This window comes from Athene noctua, chromosome 1 (assembly GCF_965140245.1).
Source record: "Athene noctua chromosome 1, bAthNoc1.hap1.1, whole genome shotgun sequence".
NCBI lineage: Eukaryota > Metazoa > Chordata > Aves > Strigiformes > Strigidae > Athene > Athene noctua.
Window position 1 is genome coordinate 59,111,998 of NC_134037.1, and position 22,351 is coordinate 59,134,348.

The window sequence follows — 22,351 nt, forward strand, 5'->3', positions numbered from 1 at the left end:
GCAACAGGAAAAACACCTTCCACAACTGGCACTGCATTTAAGGCTTCCTTTTTTTTAAAAAAAAAAAATAGTAGTCTAGCCCCTCCCATAAGCAGCTGAATCCAGACACAGGGGACAGACATCTTCCTAATTCAGTTCCAGGCCTCAGGCACTGATGCATTAAAGCTGGCATTCAAGTGTCTTAACCAAACATTCTCATAGGATGCACTGCAGCAGGACAGCAGTCACCTGGGTGAAGCATGTTTGTGTTTTCAGAAAGAAGAGCCAGAAGAAACCACATGAGGTTACATGTGATTCCCCAGAGCAAGGAACTGCTGAACTGCCACACCAGAGTACTTGGCAGACAGCTGGCAGCTGTCACTTCTCAGAAACTGACATGTGCTGTAAAGCATCCGAGGAACAGAAGAGGAGACAACACAAAACCCCACACTAGCCACATGCGGCAGCAGTACAAGACATCAAGTCACTGGACATCTTCATCCAAATTTATTTATTAATAAGGTAACAACATACTCCAAATTATTACAAGCCTTTACTAATCCTTCTGTTACCATCTCAAGTTTGACGTGTCAGACTTCTGCAGTAAATGTCAGTGTTTAGGTGCAGAAATAAAAGAGAACAATCAGCGAGAGGAAGTAACAGTATAGTATAAACACCATGGTGACAGGTCAGCACGACATCTGCTGAAGGCTCAAGGGTCACTCCCAGTCAGGTTGCTCTAGTCTCAAATTGTAGCAACTAACAGATACAAATACTGCAGCTTACACACTGCCCTGACAAAGCAGCAAGCACAAAAGCATATAAGATTTCATAACTGCACAGGAACTATACAGTATTTTAATCAAACAGATTAATGTCTTGCCTCATGCCTAGATTAAGACTTTTTAGGCTCAAGTCCTTCTCTGGCACTGGACAACAAGCAAAATACTTAATACACTAAAAGATTTCAAAATTTAGAGCCCCAAATATATTAAGAAACACTTCTGTTGAAGCCTCAGTTAATGCAAGCCTCCTTCAGTTACTGTAATTTCAGTGCTCCTTTTCCTCCACTTTTTTTTTTAAACCACAATACTCAAGAAATTCCTCTAAAGGGCTTACAGTTTTCACCACCTGGCTCCTCGAACACTCTGATTGTATGTTAGCCAAGAAAGTGGCACACAAACCAGCAATAAATTACAGCACAGCTATCTCATTTAAACTACTTTAAAAAAAAGAATAATAATACATAGATACACATTGTAAACAAGTGCCTTAAAAACATGCTTCAGAGCATCTGATACCAGGATGTTTTTCCCCAGGGTGTCTGTCCTCCTGTCTGCAACATCGACCCAACAGCACCCAGGAGTACATTAGCTCCTCTGCAGCTTCAGGTGCAAGTTTCCCCATTTCACATCTGGGCTAATGGTGCTGCTGCCCTCCGTATGGGAAAAGGTCAGGCCATTAGCACCAAAATGCTGCAAGATGTCCTGTAAACTCCAACAAGCAGAGTTTTGAGGCTCGAGCTTACCCAAGACTTAATTTGGAGTCAAGGCAACAGGGATCAAAGGCAGCTCCTCCTTCTCTTGCAAAGCCTGGTCTAACACTGTTTTGTTACCCTAATTAACACTTGCACATCTTTTCCTACAGCTATTTAATGCAATTGAGGGGAAAAAAACCCTGCTTCCAGAAGGTCTCGATCTTACATCTAATGCTCCCGAAGCACTCAATCTAGGAGTAATCCTATAAAAACCATCATTATAGCAATTGTCACTGAGCTCAGCTAGAAAAAGTCATTTAGTGAAATGACAGAAGACATGATTCAAGGTGATCATGCAGAAGAAAGCAGGGGATACTACATGGATAGCACACGCACACACGCGTGCACACACATATTTACAACTGCACTATTATCGGGAATACTGTTTGTTTCAAAGATGCGGTGAAGCTAGCACAATCTCCCTAGAGAGCAGCACAGCTTAGTCAAAGTCACGGTTTGTAAGAACCAGTGGAGCAACCAGAGTCCACACGTACAGCACAATGCCAATCCAGCTGGAAGATATCTTCACCCAGACAGACGGCCATTTGCTGGTCATTGTCTCATAAGAAGAATCCGGACTGTGAAAGAAGGAAAAGAGAAAAAAGATAATTTGCTATTTTTGTTTCATTATGACATACTTATGTAGTAAGCCACTCGTCAGCACTGTTTTTACAGTAGATCATTTTCACTTTGGCTCCACACCTCGAAGGACATTTCTACCCTTCTTCCAGGCTGTTCACACCAATCTGTACAAGAACACCATTTGTAAGCTGGTGTCACTGGAAGGTGGAAAGCAACAGCAGCCCAAAAAATATTTAGTAAAAGAAGCTGTCAAGAAGCAGACAGAATTATGAGGCATCTCTAAGCAAATCTGTGGAAAAGCAGGGAATGGACAGCATTTCTAGATACAAATAATGTGGTTTACCTTGCCAAAAGACAACACCTAGAAGAACTAATAATCTTGATGTCACGTTGACCCAAGCTGGGCCACAAATCACATCTACAGCAGTACTATCTATTAAGAGTTACTTTTGAAGGAAACGCCTTTCTAATGTTGCTATTTTGATACAAATTGTCCTTTAACAAATTATTAGAGATCATAATTTACGTTTTCAAATTCTGAAGAACATCTGCTCAAGCCATTAACATAATAAAAATTCACATATGGGAGCACTATTTTATTGTGAGGGTTTTTTCAGGGAGCAGACAACCTGATTTCTTTCTACCAGAACCCATCACAGAGTGGCTGAGGTTGGAAGGGATGTCTGAAGGCCACGTGATCCAACCCCCCTGCCCAAGCAGGTACACACCTAGAGCCAGCTAACAAGGACTATGCCCATATGGCTTTTGAGTATCTCCAAGGATGGAGACTCACAACCTCCCTGGGCAACCTGTGTCAGCATGTGATTGCCCTTTCAATCCAAATATGCTTCTTGATGTTTAGAGGGAACAGCCCATATTTCAGTGTGTGCCCACCGCCTCTGGTCCTGTCACTGGGCTATCCTGAAAATAGCCCAGCTCTGTCCTCTTCACACCCTCCCTTCAGGTATTTATTTATATTACACTGATGAGATCCCCTGAGCCTTCTCTTCCCCAGGCTGAGCAGTCCCAGCTCTCTAAGCGTCTCCTCATATAACAGATGTTCCAGTCCCTTCACCATCCCTGTGCCCTTTGCTGAACTCTCTCCAGTATGTCCATGCCTCTCACACTGTGGAGCCCAGGACTGGACCCAGCACTCCAGGTGTGGCGTCACCAGTGCTGAGTAGTTGGAAAGGATCACCTCCCTCAGCCTGCTGATGTAACATGTCCCATCTCCCTTTATATTTAGTTGCTATAGAACTTAAGACTCTATCCTGTTCACTTCAGCAGGACATATTTCAGCAGTGAATCACGAGAATTACCTTAGAATTATCTTCGAAAATATGATAGGCACTTGTGAACAAAGTTGGCTACTCCAATTTCCAAATACAATTAATTTAACATAGCTCAAACAATATACTTCCCTTGAGAAGTCCCATTCAAGACCTACATTCCTCACAGCATACAACTTATGCCTCCTTGTCCAGCAAAAGACAGCATCTTGGATGTTCATTATGTGTGCAGTATCACATAATCAAACATAAATACCTGTACCAGTTGGTAAGCGTCATCATGATATACAGCGATGCCAGGAAAAGCATAAAATGAAAGAAGGAGTAACTGTAAGTAACTCCATCCCTCTCGTTATCTATGGCTCGGTGAACATCGTCTCCATCATCAAGGGAGCCATCACTCCTGGGCATTCCATCCTCTATCAGTGTTGATTCATCACTGGTCAGCATCAGCTTGTTCACTTGGCTGTTGTTGGATGTTCGGATGCTGTATTTGACAGGAAAGGACACACCACAGTTACCCAAATAAACACAATTCAGTATCTGACAACTAGAAATAATACAAATTAACAGGATTTTTTTTTAAAGGAATCTTACCTTGAATAAAGAACACACAGCAAAAACAAAACCAGTCCTACAATTCCTTGTGCATCCCACCACTGAACTACCTGACCTTGGGTTGGAATGGTGGTGCTGTTGTAACCAATGATGCTCAGCAAACTTGGGTTGCAGCGCCTATCTGTGGGGGAAATTACAGTAGAACTTAAATAAAACAAGAACAGAACAAATATTTAATAGTATATATCCACACTGAATGCACGGTAATAGAAAGGAACTTTGTGACTGTGACTGCCTTGAAGTAAAAAAGCTCTGAATCTAATTTTAGCCTACTGAGCCTCTCTAAAGCAAGCAAATGACACTATGTCGCATAAAAATCTGTCTCTAAGTTTAAAATCCTTTTATCTGCTTAAGATATGCGTCCACTGCCTTACTGTTCTATCTCCTATAACTAGATGCAACAAAAGTGCTCCGCATATTAAGCTTCAGGAATTTTACCACTAGAAAAAAAGTTTGACAAACATATACTCTATAGATGGTGTAACCAGAGTCATCTCAGAGCTGGAAAAGAATCCTACAAACTCAGTTTCATATTAACAACACTTCCCAACCACCAGCATCCACAGTTAACAGATGAAACAGCTGTAAGTAGCAGACAATCTTATTTCCCCATAATTACTGAAGGAATTAGATATGACTCATGTGTGCTGCTACACAGAAGCACAGAAGATTGTCCATAATTAAAAGGGCCAGAGACCCAATTAAAATGACCAAAATCAATATTTGGCTGTTTCTTTTAATCACTAGAATTTCTGAATTTTTGTTTGTTTGTTTTATAGATGATCAGCTGTTTTCAGACACAAATTTATAAATAATTAAATTTAAATTAAATAAAATTAATTTAAAAAAAAATCCTCGGTTCGGAAGAATATTATCAGTAGCATCTCAGTCACCAGGTAAGAAATGTTAAACCTGGTAGGGAGATGAACATTCCAGACACCTTGGAAGAATGGTGGTAATATGCAATATCTAAGCTTTAGAATACTATAGTCCTGTAAATAATAGGTAGAAATTCTTCCATACGATAAACATAAAAACACATTATCTTAGGAAGAACTATTTCTCTGGTATTATTACAGATGGGGGGGGGGGGGGGGGGGGGGAGGGAAGAGAACACGAACAAGTGAGTCCTGCCTCTAACCTGCATGCATTATAGTACCCCATTCTAACGTTGCCTTGCAAAAAGGTGAAGATACAAGTTAGTGCTGAACTGGTTACCCAAAAAGCCACACAGTGTTACTACACGTACCTGGTTCATTGGTCATAGCTGACCAAGTCAAATACATTGTATAAATTGTGATGACAGAAGACTGCAGCAAACCAGATCTTGGCTGAGATTCCTACACAAAGTAGTCACGAAACAGCAAAGTTAGGCAAACAAGTCTCAGGTACGATTATATTATAGGTTTCTGGGTCTGGTAACACATAAAACCCCCAAAAGGTAACAACTGAAACTATACCTGAATCTTTGGCAGAATTGACATTACAGAAGCACCAATACACAGCAGCATGTTAACACTGATGAATGTCTTGTTTTCAGAACAACCTTCTGGATGAGTGTAATAAACATAAAACAAGACAATAGCTACTAGAGACAGCAGATAATTGACAGCTGTAGCTGACAGCAGAGCTGTGAAAAGACAAAAAGTTAAACTGGTTAATAATGGAGACTATTAAAACAAATAATATTGCATGATTATCAGGTTTTGGATATGGTATACAATGACAATTAGAAAGCAGCTCTGGGCACTGAAATGTAAAGGAAGTAAGTTCTTCTCAATATTCTGAGGTGTTGAAAGGAAAGAATGCAATAAAGGGAAAGCCTGAAGTCATACTTGATTCTCCAGTGGTCTAAGAGCAACCAAGAGCAGCAAGTATGAAGGAATACAGGTATACCACATACACTTTGGCTAAAAGCTTAAAAAAAGAAACTGAAGAACTACTTCTCCAACAGAAAGAAAAACAGTCTTATTTCCAAATTCCATCTTACTAAAAACAGAGTGAAGTGGCCATTGCACGAAGACAAGCTGTGCTGTCTTTTGAAACAGCTAATCTATCACATCTGAAATGCTTCATGAATATTAACATATCGTTTCTCCAGTGAGATGACCTGTACTCTCCTCCTTCACTATCTACATCTTTCACTCAGCATATACATTCAGAGAATGACAGAAAAAAAAAGCATTTAAGATGCTTATGCTCACATAAAGCAGTAACAGGATAGTTCATTTTTAATCAGCACCAAGATGTAACAAAACCTGTGGCTGGAAAAAAAAAACCAAACCCAGAAACCTACTACTGCCACTTTTCTGCTATTATAAACTGAACCGCTGCTCCCAGGGATTAGATCTCAGAGGCTGCTGCCCCTCTCCCTGCCCCCCTCTTACTTAACTTGCCATCAAAAGGACAGCCAGACAATGGAACTGAACTACACCATCTCAGAAAACAATACTTATGCATGAAGCAGCCCTTCTGCACTCTGGTAAAATGCACTGCTCTGTGAATAATTTATTTAACATAACACACAATGAAATTTACAACTTGATTGTAGTACAGTCCTTTACCTGCATACCAGCATCTTGAGTTTCCTTCCTCCATTTTTTCAACCCAAGATTCATTCCAGGAGTGGGCAAAGTCAATTAGCAAGACCAGCTGAATAAGAATGAAGCAGAATGCCCCAGCCATACCTACATAAAACCACACTAAAAGAGAAATAAAACAAAACCAGTTCAGAATCACAGATAATTTACCACCCTGTCTTAATGCTCCTAACACAGGAAAGTGCTATAATTACACAGCTACAATTAAAGCTATAAAACATCAGCATGCACTTAGTTCTGTTTTAAAACCAGTTACAATTGCACCATGATACAGTGGAAGACAATATTCCCTTACCAGTTGTAAATGGTCCCTCTGGTATGAAGAAAGCTCCAACACTAATTGCAAGTGCCGTTGCAAATTTAAAGAACCAGAATCTAAAGGGAATAAAAAAAAAAAAGTGAGGCAACTGCTGGTCTGATCTAATTCACAAAAATTTGTAAGTATACAAAGTGCACATTCTTAAGAGTTGTTTTTTTAATTCACTCATTCTTACGCACTTCTTTCGAAGTAGGATAAAAATCTTATTTTATCTGCCCAAGATTTTTTCTCCAGAAAATCATGCTTAAACTGTGCTAGACTGACATGGAGCTTGACACATTTCCCGGAGATAACTCACTCATGTATTACAAATGAAGCCAAGATGAAATGTAATTGAGAGTTTTGCTTTGGTTTTTGGGTTGGTTTTTTTTTAAAGAAGGTTTTTAACTAGTGAGATTACTGAACTGCCTGCATATCAGAAAAATGGGTTAAAGAAAATCCCTACCTGTTCTTAATATCAAAACCAAAAAGGTAGGAGATCTGGTTGGTGCCTACTGTGGCAGAAAACATTATGCTGGAGTTCCCTACCAGTCTCAATTTATTTCCTACAAGAGAGATGTACAAAAGCCTGGGTTCTTCCCATCTAACTTCAGACACTTCAGGCCTAACATGTGATGAGGATTTATCACAACAAAAGCAAAGGATTTATCCTTCACAGGAAGGACACAATCAAATGCTAAGTCCCTGGTTCCACTGCAATAGCAACGGATTTTTTTTTTTTTAGTAAAAGGTATGAACTCATGCATGAACAAACAAAAAAGCAGACAAGAAAATATCTTCCACCAAAGATTTACCAAACTCACCCTAAAGAGAGACTGTGTACACATATACCCTGCATAGCAGGTACTTCAAAAAGTTAGGCCAAATTGTAAGAAGGTGAAGACCATTTTTTCCTATCACAGTGACAGGCAGTTCCAAATATAGACACAGTATCCACCTATACGTACTTCAAACCTGAATATAGCATGTATCTCAGCCCCATGATGTCAAACACTTGCACAGTTTTCAAGCTTCCTATCCCTTCCCATTTCTTCCCATATTTTGAACAAGTTTAATCTCTCCTCCTGGTTGTTACAACCACATGACAGTGACCAGAAGAATAAATTCTAATTGTGTGGAGAAGAACTATGTGAGATGACAGAAGTACAGAATGAGAAAAATGGACTAATTCACTGGGACATAGAGAAGTGAAGAAACCCAGTTTGAAAGCTGAATTATGTTATAACATTTATGGTGTAATACATACTCCACTAAAACTGGGTTTTGAATCCACATGTGGAATTTTATTTTAAATCAATGTCATTCTCAATTACAGAAAAAAGAACGGGTTCACCTTTGTATAAATTCCAGACTTTAAGTGATCTTAACACTGTATCAAACCAACATGTGACAGCCAAAACCGATACTCATCTGAAGTAACACCTACAGTGGCTATGCATTCTGTGCAAGCCACCAACAATCCTGTGAATACATTGTAACTGATTTTTTTATTATCACCATCATCAACCTGAGGCAAGAAACGATTCTGACTGCTGTTACAAAAGCAAAGAAGGTGAACATTGGCACTGGATCACATTAATGGGCTTAACTTGCATGCAAGTATGAAAGAAAGGTAGTACACATATGTGGGAAAATCTAATATTCTGAATATTTCGGATTACTGACAGAAAGATTACATATTAAAGTATTACTGAAGACACATACAATTTAAAAAATCAGAACATGGTTTTCATAAAGCTACCTGTAATGCATACTACTGAAGCAACCAATTGTTACAGAAGTGTTGGAAGTAACATTATTAAATGTTTTACCAGTAGCAGTTAACGAGTATCATTTTTCCTTCTATCCTAGTGCTGACACTAGATTGGTTAAGAAGAGTAAACCACTACAGGTTGCATAAATAAAACCAAAATTTGTATGGGGGAGCACAACCCCAGATAGGGGTATCAAGAAGATCCCAAACACTTAAGAAACACTTTTAAGAAAAAGAGGTATTTTACTGTAAAAAATAAATTGTTGATACAGAATGTACCTGAACCATTTTCTTGTTCATAACAATACGCTCTCCTGAACAAAGCAGGGCGGAGAGAAAGGCTGAACCGAGCTACTGCTGCTAACACACCTCAGTACTGTACCAGGCCTCTTTTTCTTTAGACCAAACCAAACAAAATAAGTAAACAAAGCAATATTCTGTTCAGTCTTAATTATTTTCTTTTCCCCTACAGAAATAATTTTAAATTGTTTCTTATTTTACACTAGAAATGTTATTATATACCTTATTATATTGAATATAAAATAAAATTTCTTTAATTTTATGGCTCAGCTGTTCATAGCTTCTACTAAATATAATCATCTTGAAAAAGTAGTAGTCTAAGCAATCACTATGACCACCAAGACAAGGCACTATAAATGGCTTTATGCTTTTTAGTGCCATGCCCTATTACAAATATTTATATCTCCTTGGTTCAAGAAGCTACATTACACATAGATTGAGCCTGGATGAAAGCTACCACTTGTGTCAACTCGCAAGCTGAAATTCCACCATTATCATTATAGTTAGGATTATCAAATGGCAGAAATAGAAAGGAAAAATTTACTGGGAAGCTCAGAAACTAGATGTGTAACTCGCTCTTCTTTATGCAGATGGGAGACTGAAGAAAAGGTAGCAGAGAGGAAAGAGATATGTTATATATCTATATAGTGATATATATAACTTATAATCTTTAAAATAAAACTGTTTGGAAAAGAACAAGACCTTACAAACATCAAAGTTAAAAGGACTGTAATTCCTAGAGAACAGATGAAGCTTTTTAATCTTTCTATTTGTTGAAAAAAAATCTCAGTGGAATGAAACTTAGTACCATTATTCATGTCTGAATATTGTCGTCTTTGGACAAAAGCAGAATCTCTAATCGCGGGAAACCTCTGGACAGATTATCCATTGTCATAGTTCAGGCTCTGAGAAGTGACAGTCATGTGTATCGTTTCCTCTTACAAAAATTAATCTGCCATGTCTAAGAACTCTTATTAACTTTGAATGTCCTCTACTGCAACAACACTCCTCTAGCTACTGTGAAAATCTTTGTGGAACAGTGAATGGGACCAGCATGGTCAGCCACAGGCTTTATTTTCACAGTAGCTGTATCTCATGCACACACCGCCCTCGTTTCCGTATCTTACCCATTGTGCACCGCCGCTCTTGGGTCGTTGCTGCTCTTCACTTTGATCATCAGTAAAGAGAAGAGCAGGAAGAACATGGCCATACCAAAGCACACACGGTACACAGCTTTGTAACCAACTAGTACATCACAATTCACATGGCCATGCACACCAGGAATAGTTGTTCCCATCCCTCCATCACAAAATCCAGGGATCTGTGATAAAAACAAGATATTTCAGTGATCTGAAAAAAAGGCTTTCTATGAGTAAATACTTAATAGCAATTAACATACAATTCTTTTATATTGTAATATTATGCAACTATTAACACTGCTAGCCAATAGGATACCGAAGGGTCGTATTGTCAGTTATAGTCCAACCAGAATATTAAACACATTCAAGGAAAAAAATCCTGCAAATTTTAAACAAAAACAAATCTTATTAACGGGGGTGGGGGGGTGTATTAGCAATTTCAGAACTTCTCAAAGACAGGCAGTTTTCACATGTTTATCTGAATCAGAAGGTAAATAAAAGATCTGCGATTTGGTAAATTTGACTTGACAGTTACTATCAGGTTCATGACACAGCTGAGAGAAGGTAGCCTGTTCACATCTCTAAAACAGAAACAGCCTCCCCACAAAAAGTAAAATCACCATCAACTAGAAGTATCTGTAACTCCCATATGAAACAGCTGAGAATATCCTTTCCAGTCACTACCAGGACATGAGCAACATCTTTCTGAAATCAAAACACACTGCAGAAGACTGCAATTTTCTTTCCCAGGTGACTAACGTGGCTCTCACTTAAGCTCTGATGTGGTTACTACACCACACTGAAATAAATATTTACGGACTAATCATTTGGGGAGAAGAAGAATCAAAAGCATGCCTAACAGAACTTACTACCTATGAGAAAAAAAAATTAAAGACAGCAAAATGATTAACAGAACCAAAGCACATGCAACCTGAATTCAGTAAACCTATAAGCCCTCCCCATAACTCAAATTATCCCTCTGTAATTTTACATGAGCCATCATATCTTCACATTATGAACTAATAAACTGTAAAATTCTATAAGCACTTCCTAATTTCCTTAGTGAAAAATATTTGTTATGCTTTTGCAGACTTTAAAATAGAATTATGACTAATACAGCACAATGAAACTAGAAGACATCCTAGATTTTATTTTATTAACAGCAATCAAAATCAAATGCCACAAATACAAACATCTCCAAAATATATAATCTAAAACTCCACATACATAAGTTACATTTTCCTGTTTGATACAAGATTTTTTTTCTGCTCTGAGCTATTAAAGGTGCAACTTTATTTCTAAATAGTGCTTTTCATCTATGCAGTGATTGTCCCACAAGTTCTTTATTTGATCTACAATCAAATTAATGGTGACTGAGAAGCACAGGCAGCAGCAGAATTACTTATTTTCAAATAAAACTCATGCTTTCAATATGTCATTTACAATTATCTGTGACACTTGTCCTACCAAACACTTAAACAAAGAAGTAACCTGACCTTCTTCAGCTGCTCTTCCATGCCTGGTATTAACATCACACAGGCAACACTCACGCCAAGAAGTAAAAAGAACGCATAAATCAGCCGAGTTATGGTGGAGTTGTTTCCACTGGGGCAGCATCGGCAAAGCAGGCACGGGGCACTTCCACATAAGCACGGTATCTGACAGAGAGACAGAACATTAATTCTTTAATAAGTTTTGCATTGCTAGATTTCGGTATTTAACCCAGTTGCACAGATCATCAGAAGTTATGATGGAACAGGACTCATCCTATGCATCCCATCACTAGGGCGGACTGAGTCACTTCAACACATTACAGAGCCCCTGAAGAGTCTTGGCAGCGCCTCCTAATGCGCCACTGTACAGCGAAATTAGTGCTCTGTCACAAGTAATCATTTATATATTCAGACGAAATAAAGACTGGATTCAGGCTCATTTGTTCTCTTGAATTATATTTGATTTCAGCTAAATGAGATGCAAGGATTGCTTTAGTTAACAACTACCTTCTTCCTTTCACAGCTGCAGAGATTAAACAAATGTACCACAGAAAAAAAGAATTTTAGCGCAACTGCCATCAAGGTAGGCTTTTAGCATCTGGCTGAGTTGGGCCACAATCCTCACCGGGGCCATGAAGGGTACTGGAGCACAAACAATAGGTAAAATAGCCTAAAGCTTAGGTTGCAAAATCACTGCGTATTTAGCAGCTACTCACATATCGCCTAATTCTGTTAGATGACAACTTACCCGATGTAAAAACTAGAAACCGCAAGAACAAAGCAAACACACACCACACCTATTATCACTGCTACTAAGTATCAACAGCAACAGTGGATAGGAATGCTGTACAGCTGTAGTGATATGAGGGGAAAAAAACAGGACAAAGTTTACCTGTATTCAGTTCTTAAACAGGAGATTGTGGGAAGAAGGAAAGGGAGCAGATAGTGCTATTTCACCGGGGGGAGGTGGGAGGAGTGGGAAACATACTTCACCCCCCTGCAATTTTCTGCCGCTTGCTGAGTGACAATTCAGGAAGCAGAAGGGCAAGGTTTCACAAGTAAACAGAAGCCAGAAGAGGAAAGGTAGAATCAAAATGTTTTGGGGTTGATTATTGTTTGTTTGTTTTTAATTTACAGATAAATTATTTTGCCCAGGAGACATGGAGAATCCCAGAGAGCAGGTAACAGCTAAATTTTGGAGGCCCCGAATTTTCCAGCTAAGGCAAAGTTACTAAGTGAGCGCTGCCCTATCTGAGCTACAAAAGGCGATGCAACCTGACAGATACTGAACAGAGTAAAACTCACCTTCTCCCCAGCGCACACACAGGGACACCTCTGCCATGTGACAAAAGCCACGTGTGTTAATCACCACATCAAAGACACCCAGTCACACAAGAACATGACTAGCGACACGGCCACATGACCAGTGAATGTCAATCACCCAGTAAGACTGGCACGTGTCAGAAGGAGTTCCCAAAAGTTTAGTCATATGACAAACAAAAACGCCAGCAGCCTGCCACCGGGAAGGCCCCAGGGCATGCAGGGATGAGCAGACAGACTGCCACAACAGGCAGCCTCCAGAGAAGCCCTCAGGAAAAGGCTCAGATTATCTTTTCTTACAGGTTCAACCAGACCCACACACTGAACCCACAAACTGGGTCTTTCAAATATCTTCCTTGTATTCTGCTTGTACTTGTGTTCCTTTCCAAAGACATAGGATCCAAGCATTTTCACTCCACTATGCTACAGGATCATCTATAGATTAGCAAACTTCACTATTAAATTTGTCTTGTTAAAAGTGAAACTAGGTAGATTCTCATTTTAACTATTTCAGTATGTAAAAGATACTATATTGCCCTTTTTTACTTCCTCCTCCACTCAGCATCATTACAGCACACAGTATGAAAGCGTTGATTCCAGAAGAGGTTTCATCTCGATATAATAAAGGCATTTTCTATAGTGAGAACAATTACCACAACAACCTCCCCAAGGACATGGTGGAGCCTCCATCACTGGAGGTTTTCAAGATGTGACTGGACAGGGTGCCAGATCATCTCATCTAGGCCCCCTTTCTAACAAAAGATTGGACCAGATGATCCTCTGAGGCTGTTCTATGACTGCAAGAAGCTACATTAGGGGTTATCTATGCTTAATGAGCAGGAAATGTATGGCAAATAGTGGCTTAGGATGAACCACGATTTAATAGTACTAATGTATTACACTATTTTCTAGACACACAAATAGCCTTTCTACTGAAGAACATTTCTATTCTCCGTTTAAAAAAAAAATACTTTATTGAATTAATTCTGTTTGCATTAATATTTTTTAAAGATACTGTCGAATAAAAGGTTGAGTTTGGCAGAGTAGAATGTAAGCCTAGGCTCATCTACTGCAGAAAACTTATACCAGACCATCCTTGCATCAGAACTCGCTTCTCTGGTGAATCCCAGTGTTGTTTGTTAAATACATAAATAACTCAAGCAGCTTCCTCCTGGGTGCGCCAAGGGGAACACAGAGGAACACCTATTTCTGGAGACATGGGAGGCTTGCAGGGGCTGAAATGAAGATGGCTGTCCTCACTAGGAAACTGTGTCCCAAACAAGGCAACATCCCTCACTTAAGTGTCTGAGCTCCAATATCAATTTTTAAAGCATTTTGCCCCCAAACAGCTCGTGCTTACAAGCTTTGATCACACACACCTCTGAAGACACCTCTACTGATAATTGATACTAATGATACACATTGGCCACTTTTACAAGGAATCACATTACAGTCCAAGTCTCTTTCTTTTGGCAATACAGGATAAAATATATGCCATTCTACTAAATCCACATTATACTACTGGCAAGAGAACTTTAACAGTAACAGACTTCAAAAAAAAAGCAGAAATGAAAGAACACTGAGCCCATGAAACTGAGTTTATCAGCAGGAGAGACAAGGAGAGTTTGTGCCACTTCCTAAATTCAGAGCATGCTTCCTACAAAAAATACTACAGTACAAACAGTAAGATACTACAACACAGATCAAAGCTTAACTTCCCAGGTGAAACTCAGCTTAGTCATAGATGCAGACAGAGTTACTCAGCAATTAGTTTTGAGCTTGTTTTTGTAAGGAAGCTCAGACAACAGTTATTAAGTCACAACTACATAAATCAATTGCTATCCAGTATCTTTTGTACCTATCAACCAACTTGTATCCCTATACATTTTTGAGGAAAATAAGCAGCTCGGTGATGTTCACTGAGGCAAAGTAAGAAAAGATAACCCAAACACCTATTCTAGGAGCAGCCAGCTGGGCAGACGAGTTAACTCATGCCTGATGAACTAGTCTCTTCATTCTTTAGGGCAGTGGAAATTGCAGGAGGAACACATAACAACAGGAATATTTCAGGAGAGAGAAAACCCCACAAAACCACTGAAAGTCAAATGTTACTGTCCCTGATGCACACAAAACAAGTTTTTAATATCAAACATAATCTTCTTACTGGGGTAATAGCTCAATGATTATATACTGAATTAAGTATTCCACAAACACTAAGCCCCCTGCTGGGCCTAGGCAGGTTTTAGCTAACACCATACTGGTCCACTTAAAAGGAACTGATTCAATCAAGATCGTTGCCTTCATAAAGAGTATTAAAGTGAGCTAAACAGCAGCTGAGCTATTTCAGAGAACAATGCAATACAGGGAAGACTCAGCAGAGTGAATCTAGGTCATCAGGATCAGAAGACTTTTGGTGAGATGACAGTGCTCTTAAGGCCTTCCCCCCCATGCCCAACAGGCTCATCTTTACTCTTAAAAACCCCAAACTGAAACACTGCCTGATCAGCACACAGTAGGACAGAGCTACAACCCGCAGTGACACCACACAAAAAATCCAGAATAAAGGTCTGAGCCCAGATGCCAGGGTCAGCTACCCCGAGGAGCTCTGCATGACACAACACACGGCCTTCCAGAGAAGCTACACAGCTGAAGCAACGCCGGCAGCAGAGCCTTCCCAGACAAAAGAGGAGTAGTGTTCCAGGCCGTGGCACAGTCTGCACTAGCACGAACTCCACCACATCTGGTTCCCCTGCTACTTCAGCCTCAGTCTGTTTCTCTTTCAGAGCCACAAGGGGCGTTTATACTGACATACCCTTTGAGACCAGCACAGGCAGATTTCTCCTATAAGAACTATCATATAGGCTTTAAATGCTTTTAGCTGCGGTTTTAAATGTGGAAAGAAAATCAACACTTTAAAACCACTGGGGGCAGGGAGTACAGAAACCGAAACAAAAAAACCCAAACTTGTTTGGGCACTTTAAAGGAAAGGATGGGGGTTAGTTACCCACAGTAAATCCGACTTAATCAAGATTACATGCTCATTTCTCTGTACAGAAGCAAACACTCAAAACCAAGAGGATTTTTCATGCACTACAAACACCAGCAAGCTATCTGAAAGGCTGTTTATGCACTTGGAAACATAGTATAGATTAACTCAAGTATTTGAATTAAAACCTGTAGCTATATTGTCACTCAGTATTTGACAATAATTAAAAACGTTAACATTAACTATATTCAGCTAGTAATTAAAACCTAACTGGCTTCAATCCATTAAGTAGTGTTTAAAAATGTTAATTAAAGCAAAATGAACACTAACAGTACTTCATTAACAGGATATCAGTGTTCTAGTCGCTTATTTACAGGCATATCAGCCTAGAAGCTTACCTCATATAAGTTTACGAATTCTGGTATCGTTTCACAGAATTTGTACAGAAGATTAAGGAATTAAGTATCATCTCTCTAATTAAATATCACTCTATACTAGGGGAACCAAAGTCCATCTATTTTGATAGCACAAAAATTAGGCGCTTGAATCAATATAAGGTTTTGTTAGACCACCAAGTTGTGTATATGAACAGTTTAAACGCATGTAATTTCATTTAGTCCAAGTATGGTACAATATTTGTGGTATGGAAAATTCAGGTTTTCACAATCCCACTGACATTTTTAAACCAGATGTCTAACGATTCACAATTCACCCCATTGCATCTATTTGCATAGGGACTAGACTTGGAAAGATACCATCACTTAAGGATAAGACAGCAGTGCCTCAACTGAGAACTGCTATGTAGGATCTCTATCAACTTCTTTGCTTTTCTGCATAGTGTCAACAGTTTTAAAACCATCATGAACTACTGTTTCCCATTAAGAAAAATCACCTGACAACGCTAAGCATGGTGGTGACACATCACCACATACTACTGTGCCGTGAGAAAACGATGGCTCGGTAAGACAAAGGTGCTACAAAGGGTGGAGCTGCTCCAGACAAAGCCGTAAGGAAGAACAATTAAATACAATTATTAAGATCAGGAAACACTCGAATTTTATTTTTTAAAAAGGCTGAATTTCAAAGCATTTAATTAGATTTTTACTCCTTTACAAGATGTGGGGAGGGGAAGTTTCAGCGGACATAATAACACCTCCCGCACAGTAACGCGGAGTAAGCAGCGACCAGCAGCGCGACAGGCCGGCCTGCCCCAATAAGTACGGAGCTCCCCATAGCCGCAGCGAAGGGGCTTCGGCCGATCCCCGGGGATACCCACCAAAGCCTGAACGGGGGGGACCCCCGCGGGGACCCGCCCCAGGGCCCGCCTCCTCCAGCCCGCCGGGGAGGGAGCCCTGCCCCGGAGGAGCGGGGGCGGTGGCCGCTCGGGGCGGAGAGAGCCCGGGTGGGAGCGGGGAGGGGGCCCGCAGCCCCCTCGCCCTTGAGGAGGCGGGACGGCAGCGCCACAGCCGCCCCCGCCCCTGGGAGACAAAGGCCCGGGGAGGCCACGGACGAGGCCCAGGGGGGAGGAGGTGGGGCAGCACCAGCCGCCGGCTCCAGGCCTGCGACGGGCAGCGAGGGGCAGGGAACCGCCGCGCCGCCCGTCCCCGCCCGCCTTACCCAGCTCGCCAGGGAGCAGAGGCCCAGGACACCGCCCATGGTCCGCGGCGGGCTCCGGATCGGGCCCCGGCTCCTCCAAGATGGAAGCGCGGCGGCCGCGGGCTCTCGACGGGCTTGTTTACTGCTCCCGGCGGCGCTTCCGGCTGCTCTGACGCAGCCGAACGTCACTTCCGGGGCGAGGAAGGCGGGCGGGGCCTGGGCGGGGTCTCACACCGTGGCCCGTAATGTGGGCTCAGGGCTAGGTTTAGGCTCGGTTTAAACTCCTCGTCCCAGAGCTTGTGACCGGAAAAGGGGCCGGTGTGCTCCAGCAGCCCGGCTGAGGCAGGGCGGGGCCCGCTGCCCCCGCGCACCGCTGACGGCTGGTCGCAGCCCCCAGCACGGCCTTCGGCGTCCCCGGGGGGTAGCGGCCTCCGCCGGCATCGCGTGTCGGTCACTTCCCCTGGTGTGTTAAAAAGGGTATATAAAAGCGGCTAAGAGCTGGCCTGAGCTGCTCCGTGGCCTTCCCACACGTACCTAAAGCGGGAGTGCCGGGAAGATGTTACCCGGAGCTATGGGGCAGCCTCCCCGCAACAGCTGCCGGTGCCTGCTGTGCTGTTTCCCAACACCTCCCAAAACCAGCTAACAGGCTGGAGCTGAGCGGCTGTAGTCTCCCTCACCTCAGCAGTACTAATGGGTAGGCTTCATCCCATAAGAATCGTATAAAACCATATAAAGTTTACATCAGATTAATTAGGGACTGCATTTCTTAAAAGCACTAATAGCGTTGAGCCTGTAGGACCTTCTAGGTGCTGTGGTGGTGCTATGTAGAAGATGAACACAGGCTGAAAAAGAGAACAGTCCAAGAAGAAAAAATATTCCTCGAAAATTTTTATAAAATAATTGGACAATCAAATAACAGAAAATCTATATTTTAATAATAGAGACATCATAATACTGAGGATACTGCTTCAGCTGAAAAATACAAACACTTCATTTGTCAAATGGGTTTTAATATCCAAAAGCAAATGCTTAAGAATAAAAAATTGAATATTTAAATAAAATATTTAGCAGTATGAGGCAGAACATTTAATAGGGAGTAAAAAATATGTAACTTCATTTTACAGATTAAACATTTTTGACTCTCACAAGTTTATCATCTTACTAACATGAAGTGATTATGGTACTACATACTGAGCTACTGCTCAGGTTGGACTTGCCTATGAATTGCTAAATCTATTATTTATAATTGATTTTAAAGATCCCAGCTTCAAAATCAAACATGAAAAGAAAAAGCTAAGAAAGAACTTTTGCAGGCTGAAGGTTTAAGGTTGCGATTGTTCAGTGATAAAAAGAAATGGAAATAATTATCAAAGTGGTTATAGCTATTAGTTTGAAAGGTAAGTAGACACTGAATGCTGAACTGAAATAAAATGTGGTATGCCTGTCCTTACCAGAAGGCTAAGAAAGCTTTGGGAAGTCCCTGTAAAAGTCAAAATGTTGCTAAAGTGGAGGTACTTGAGGGTGGGAGATTGGATCGACTGCTGGTCAGGTTGCATCTGCTCCTTGGCTAAATATTCTACTCACCATCGGCCAACAGGCTCTCCTTTATTGACGACAAGCACCTCTCGGTCTTGCACTGAGGCAACAGTCACACAGTGTGGATGAGCTCTGATCGGAGTCTGGGGTCTGAGTCGTCTTCCCCCCCAAGACTCACTGTAGTGTAAGGCGACCTTCCCCCACATTAGGTGGGGTATTGGGAGTGGATCTGCCACTGCAGCAAGGAGGAGAAAAGGCACAGAGAGAGGAAGGCAGCGAGTGCAGCTCTCTCCTGCTCCCTGTCCCTTGGGGCGGGAGCTGGGGTTGGCGGTGAACGAGGGTTTGATACCTGTGTCCCGCATCTCCTCAGAAGAGCAACCGGATGGCAGGGGATGGGGAAAAGTGGTGGAGTCCCTTTAGTTCTGCTGGTAGATCCACAACAGTAATTATTAATGATTGCTTTGGTTTGTGCATTAATTTGAGCCTGTAAAGTGTGCTGTGTTCATCTACATAGCACCACCATGATAGGTCCTGCAGGCTCAACATCAGCTCACAGTGGCTCCTGTCCTGTGATGAATTCATAATCTCTCAAAACAGGAGTCCATTCCCTCTCCTTTGTGTAGCCCTTAATCGTTTCCAAAGATGAGTTTTCATTAGTTACTGATTTTTTTCTGCTTCAGTATTGCTGCAATCTTCACAGTGCACTTTTTCCTTACAAAAACCTCTGGTAGCCAAGGCACACTATTTCTGTCCAGACCAACCTGATCTCTTTTCTTTCGAAGTATGAAATCACATCATTGTTCTCTGATACTTTAATTCTCTCTGCTGTCTTATTTGGAGCATCTACTGTGGAAAGATACTGAAACATTATGTACGCTTCACTCAACCAAGCCCTCCTCCTTCATCACACATCTTTTTCAAGAAATTGTAAGAGAGAAACTATCTGCTACAGGAATATATCTTCTGGAGTTTTATTTCACTTTCAAATCATACAGCTTGCCTGACAGTTTTAAATCACATTGTGAAATGTTGGTTGTGTAGAAACTAGCAGTTTCTCAAAATTGTTATTCAGGAATTTGAAGGTCGGTTTTGACTTCATATGCTGCTATGGAAATGCTTAGGATTTTGCTTACCTTCAGCCATGATGGTAAACACTTTCCTTTGTACTGGAGTTTCTTTTAACTATTTGCTGTCAGGCCACGTGCCACTGGAAATGCCTCCTGCAGAACTGCTAGGTTTGAGTCCTTTCTTTATTTTCATTGCAGTGCTTCAGTTTTATTCAGTTTGAAGGGAGGTGAAATCCTTCATACACAGCTATCTCTCAGGTGGCTTCACCAATGTGATCCCCTGCGTCCTTGTGAGCCTCCTGAGTTTGTATGGATAGGAAAATCATACTTGTCCATTACTTGTCCATTACTTGAGTAGTTCTCTGAATTTGTTTTAGAAAATAACACGTCTTAAATACCTGAAATAACCTGGGGGGTGGGGGGGGTGGGCGGTTGTTCTCCTTTGTGTTAAGGAACTTCTTGCTAAAAACTGCCTTTTTGTCAGATGCATATTGGAAAACAAGACTTTTTCCAGCCTGGAACCTGTCAGTTCCATGGGCTGCACAAGCAACTTCCATCAGCTCTTTCACTGAACACCAGATCTGCAGAGAGCCCAGAACTGCGTTGTGGCGGATCCCAAACACAGCTACACACACCTTCACGGGCAGCAGGAAAGCCCTGGTGACCATTTTGATCTGAGGAAAGGAAAGGAAAAAAAAAAAAAAAAAAAAAAAAAAAAAAAAGGAATGCTAGCCCTCAGGCAATGTTAACTAGATAACATTCTTACAGAAAACAGGATAGATAGTAAACTAATCCCTGTCTTTGAGATAAAGGGGGAGACGTGCCAGCTAAAGGACTTAACTTTCTGGGACATCTTAACAGACACAAAAGTTCCAATTAACAAAACAAACAGGTAAAAGGCTGACTCTACAACCTGGAGAGGAACCAAAGGGCCAGAGAGCATGCGCAGGAAGCAAAATTGAAAAATTTATGAAGAGGAAGGAGACATCTGGACTTTGCTTAACAGCGCGGAAGCAAACTCTACAACTCGGAGAGAGTTATAAAGTAGGTACGTTTATTCTGGCGGGGGTGCAAGGGAATTTCTCCACAAAGCTTGCACACCGTCTCTGGCAAATAGCCAAATATTTATTACAGCAAAGCATACATATTCATTAGGAAGGGCTGGGTTATTACGATTAGTTCGGGGAATAGGTGTGATTATTATAATTCGAGGGGAGAAGTACGTGGTCTTCTTCACAGTGTCCGCTCTTTCCAGAGCATGCGCTGTTAAGAAAAGTCCAGGTGTCTTCTTCCTAAATCGGCAAGATCATCCTCCCTAGATAGCATCTCCGAGTCCTTTTGTTCAAGTTTAAGTTTGCCTAAGTGCCCACTCAGGGCTTTGCTTCTGCTATCGGTGAGTTATCCTTTTAATTCATACCCCCGGGCTACCTGCTACTTTCTTATCATAGCCAATCCCCAAGCTATCTGTTAAACTACGCTGAATCCACAAAACAAGTCTGGACAAGCAGGATTCTTAGACAATGTTCAGAAATCATCATATGTTGCTATAAGCAAATAATTTGCAAGGAAAGTGGTCATTTCTCTCTAGCAGTATCATAAGCCCAGCAGTTCTCCATATAGTCAGGCAGTGCCTATGTATTGTGTTAGGAATGTGCACTGCATAAGCAGAAGTTAAAACATTTTGGGAAAAGTGTTAAGTCTGATGTGTTTCCTGTCCACCTCCAGCTGTGCAGAAGCCATGAGCATGTTTCTGCGGGACCTAGGGCACTGCTTTATGAAGCCCTCAGCAGTACGGTACAGCAGCATCAGACCTTTCACCTTACATCCACAAATCTCAGAAAAATATAAAAGCACCCCCAGGTCTTCCCAGACAAGATTTCCAAGCACACATACACACAAAAGAGAACATGTATTACAGTAATGAAAGAGCAAATAAAAGGCAGCTGTAATGGGGCCTGTCTCATCTTTGTGCTACAGTGACAAAATCATACCAGGCGTCAGCATAAAATTTGCAGGAAGCAAAATGTTCAGCCTTCAAATCTGAAGGAGAAAACCAAGGAAGGCTTTTGTTCTCTCCACATGGATATGAAAATATATCTGAAGATCATCTCCCCCAGAGGGCAGTGCAACTTAAAGAATAGAAATGTCTCCCTGACGGTGTTTAAATGGAAATCGGGAATTTGAAGATGTGTTTTTTATCTCAACAATGTTAACAGAAAAATAGTCTACAGGGATGT

The 22,351-nt window shown here is 41.2% G+C and overlaps 1 protein-coding gene across 2 annotated transcripts; it reads right to left on the bottom strand.

The window, feature by feature from the left end:
• Nucleotides 1-463: 463 nt before the first annotated feature.
• Nucleotides 464-17,692, bottom strand: SERINC1 (serine incorporator 1). 2 transcript variants are annotated; one of them, XM_074896220.1, is made up of 10 exons: nt 17,533-17,692; nt 11,613-11,774; nt 10,105-10,298; nt 6,901-6,980; nt 6,570-6,707; nt 5,466-5,635; nt 5,255-5,345; nt 3,985-4,126; nt 3,644-3,874; nt 464-2,094 (listed from the first exon to the last, which is right to left on the bottom strand). In XM_074896220.1, exons 1-10 carry the CDS (start codon nt 17,569-17,571, stop codon nt 1,956-1,958), a joined length of 1,386 nt encoding a protein of 461 aa, XP_074752321.1. In that variant the 5' UTR covers nt 17,572-17,692; the 3' UTR covers nt 464-1,955. The 2 variants fall into 2 exon arrangements, with proteins under 2 accessions (XP_074752321.1, XP_074752322.1); XM_074896221.1 differs by having other exon boundaries at nt 3,626-3,874; nt 3,985-4,122; nt 5,251-5,345.
• Nucleotides 17,693-22,351: the final 4,659 nt, after the last annotated feature.

Excerpts from the sequence above, each read along its gene's own strand:
- SERINC1 (XM_074896221.1), bottom strand. The coding sequence starts at position 17,571 with ATGGGCGGTGTCCTGGGCCTCTGCTCCCTGGCGAGCTGG. Across the intron at positions 6,981-10,104 it reads AGAGCGGCGGTGCACAATGG|ATTCTGGTTCTTTAAATTTG; the intron begins GTAAGATACGGA and ends TATTCCCTTTAG. Across the intron at positions 5,346-5,465 it reads CAATTCTGCCAAAGATTCAG|GAATCTCAGCCAAGATCTGG; the intron begins GTATAGTTTCAG and ends TACTTTGTGTAG.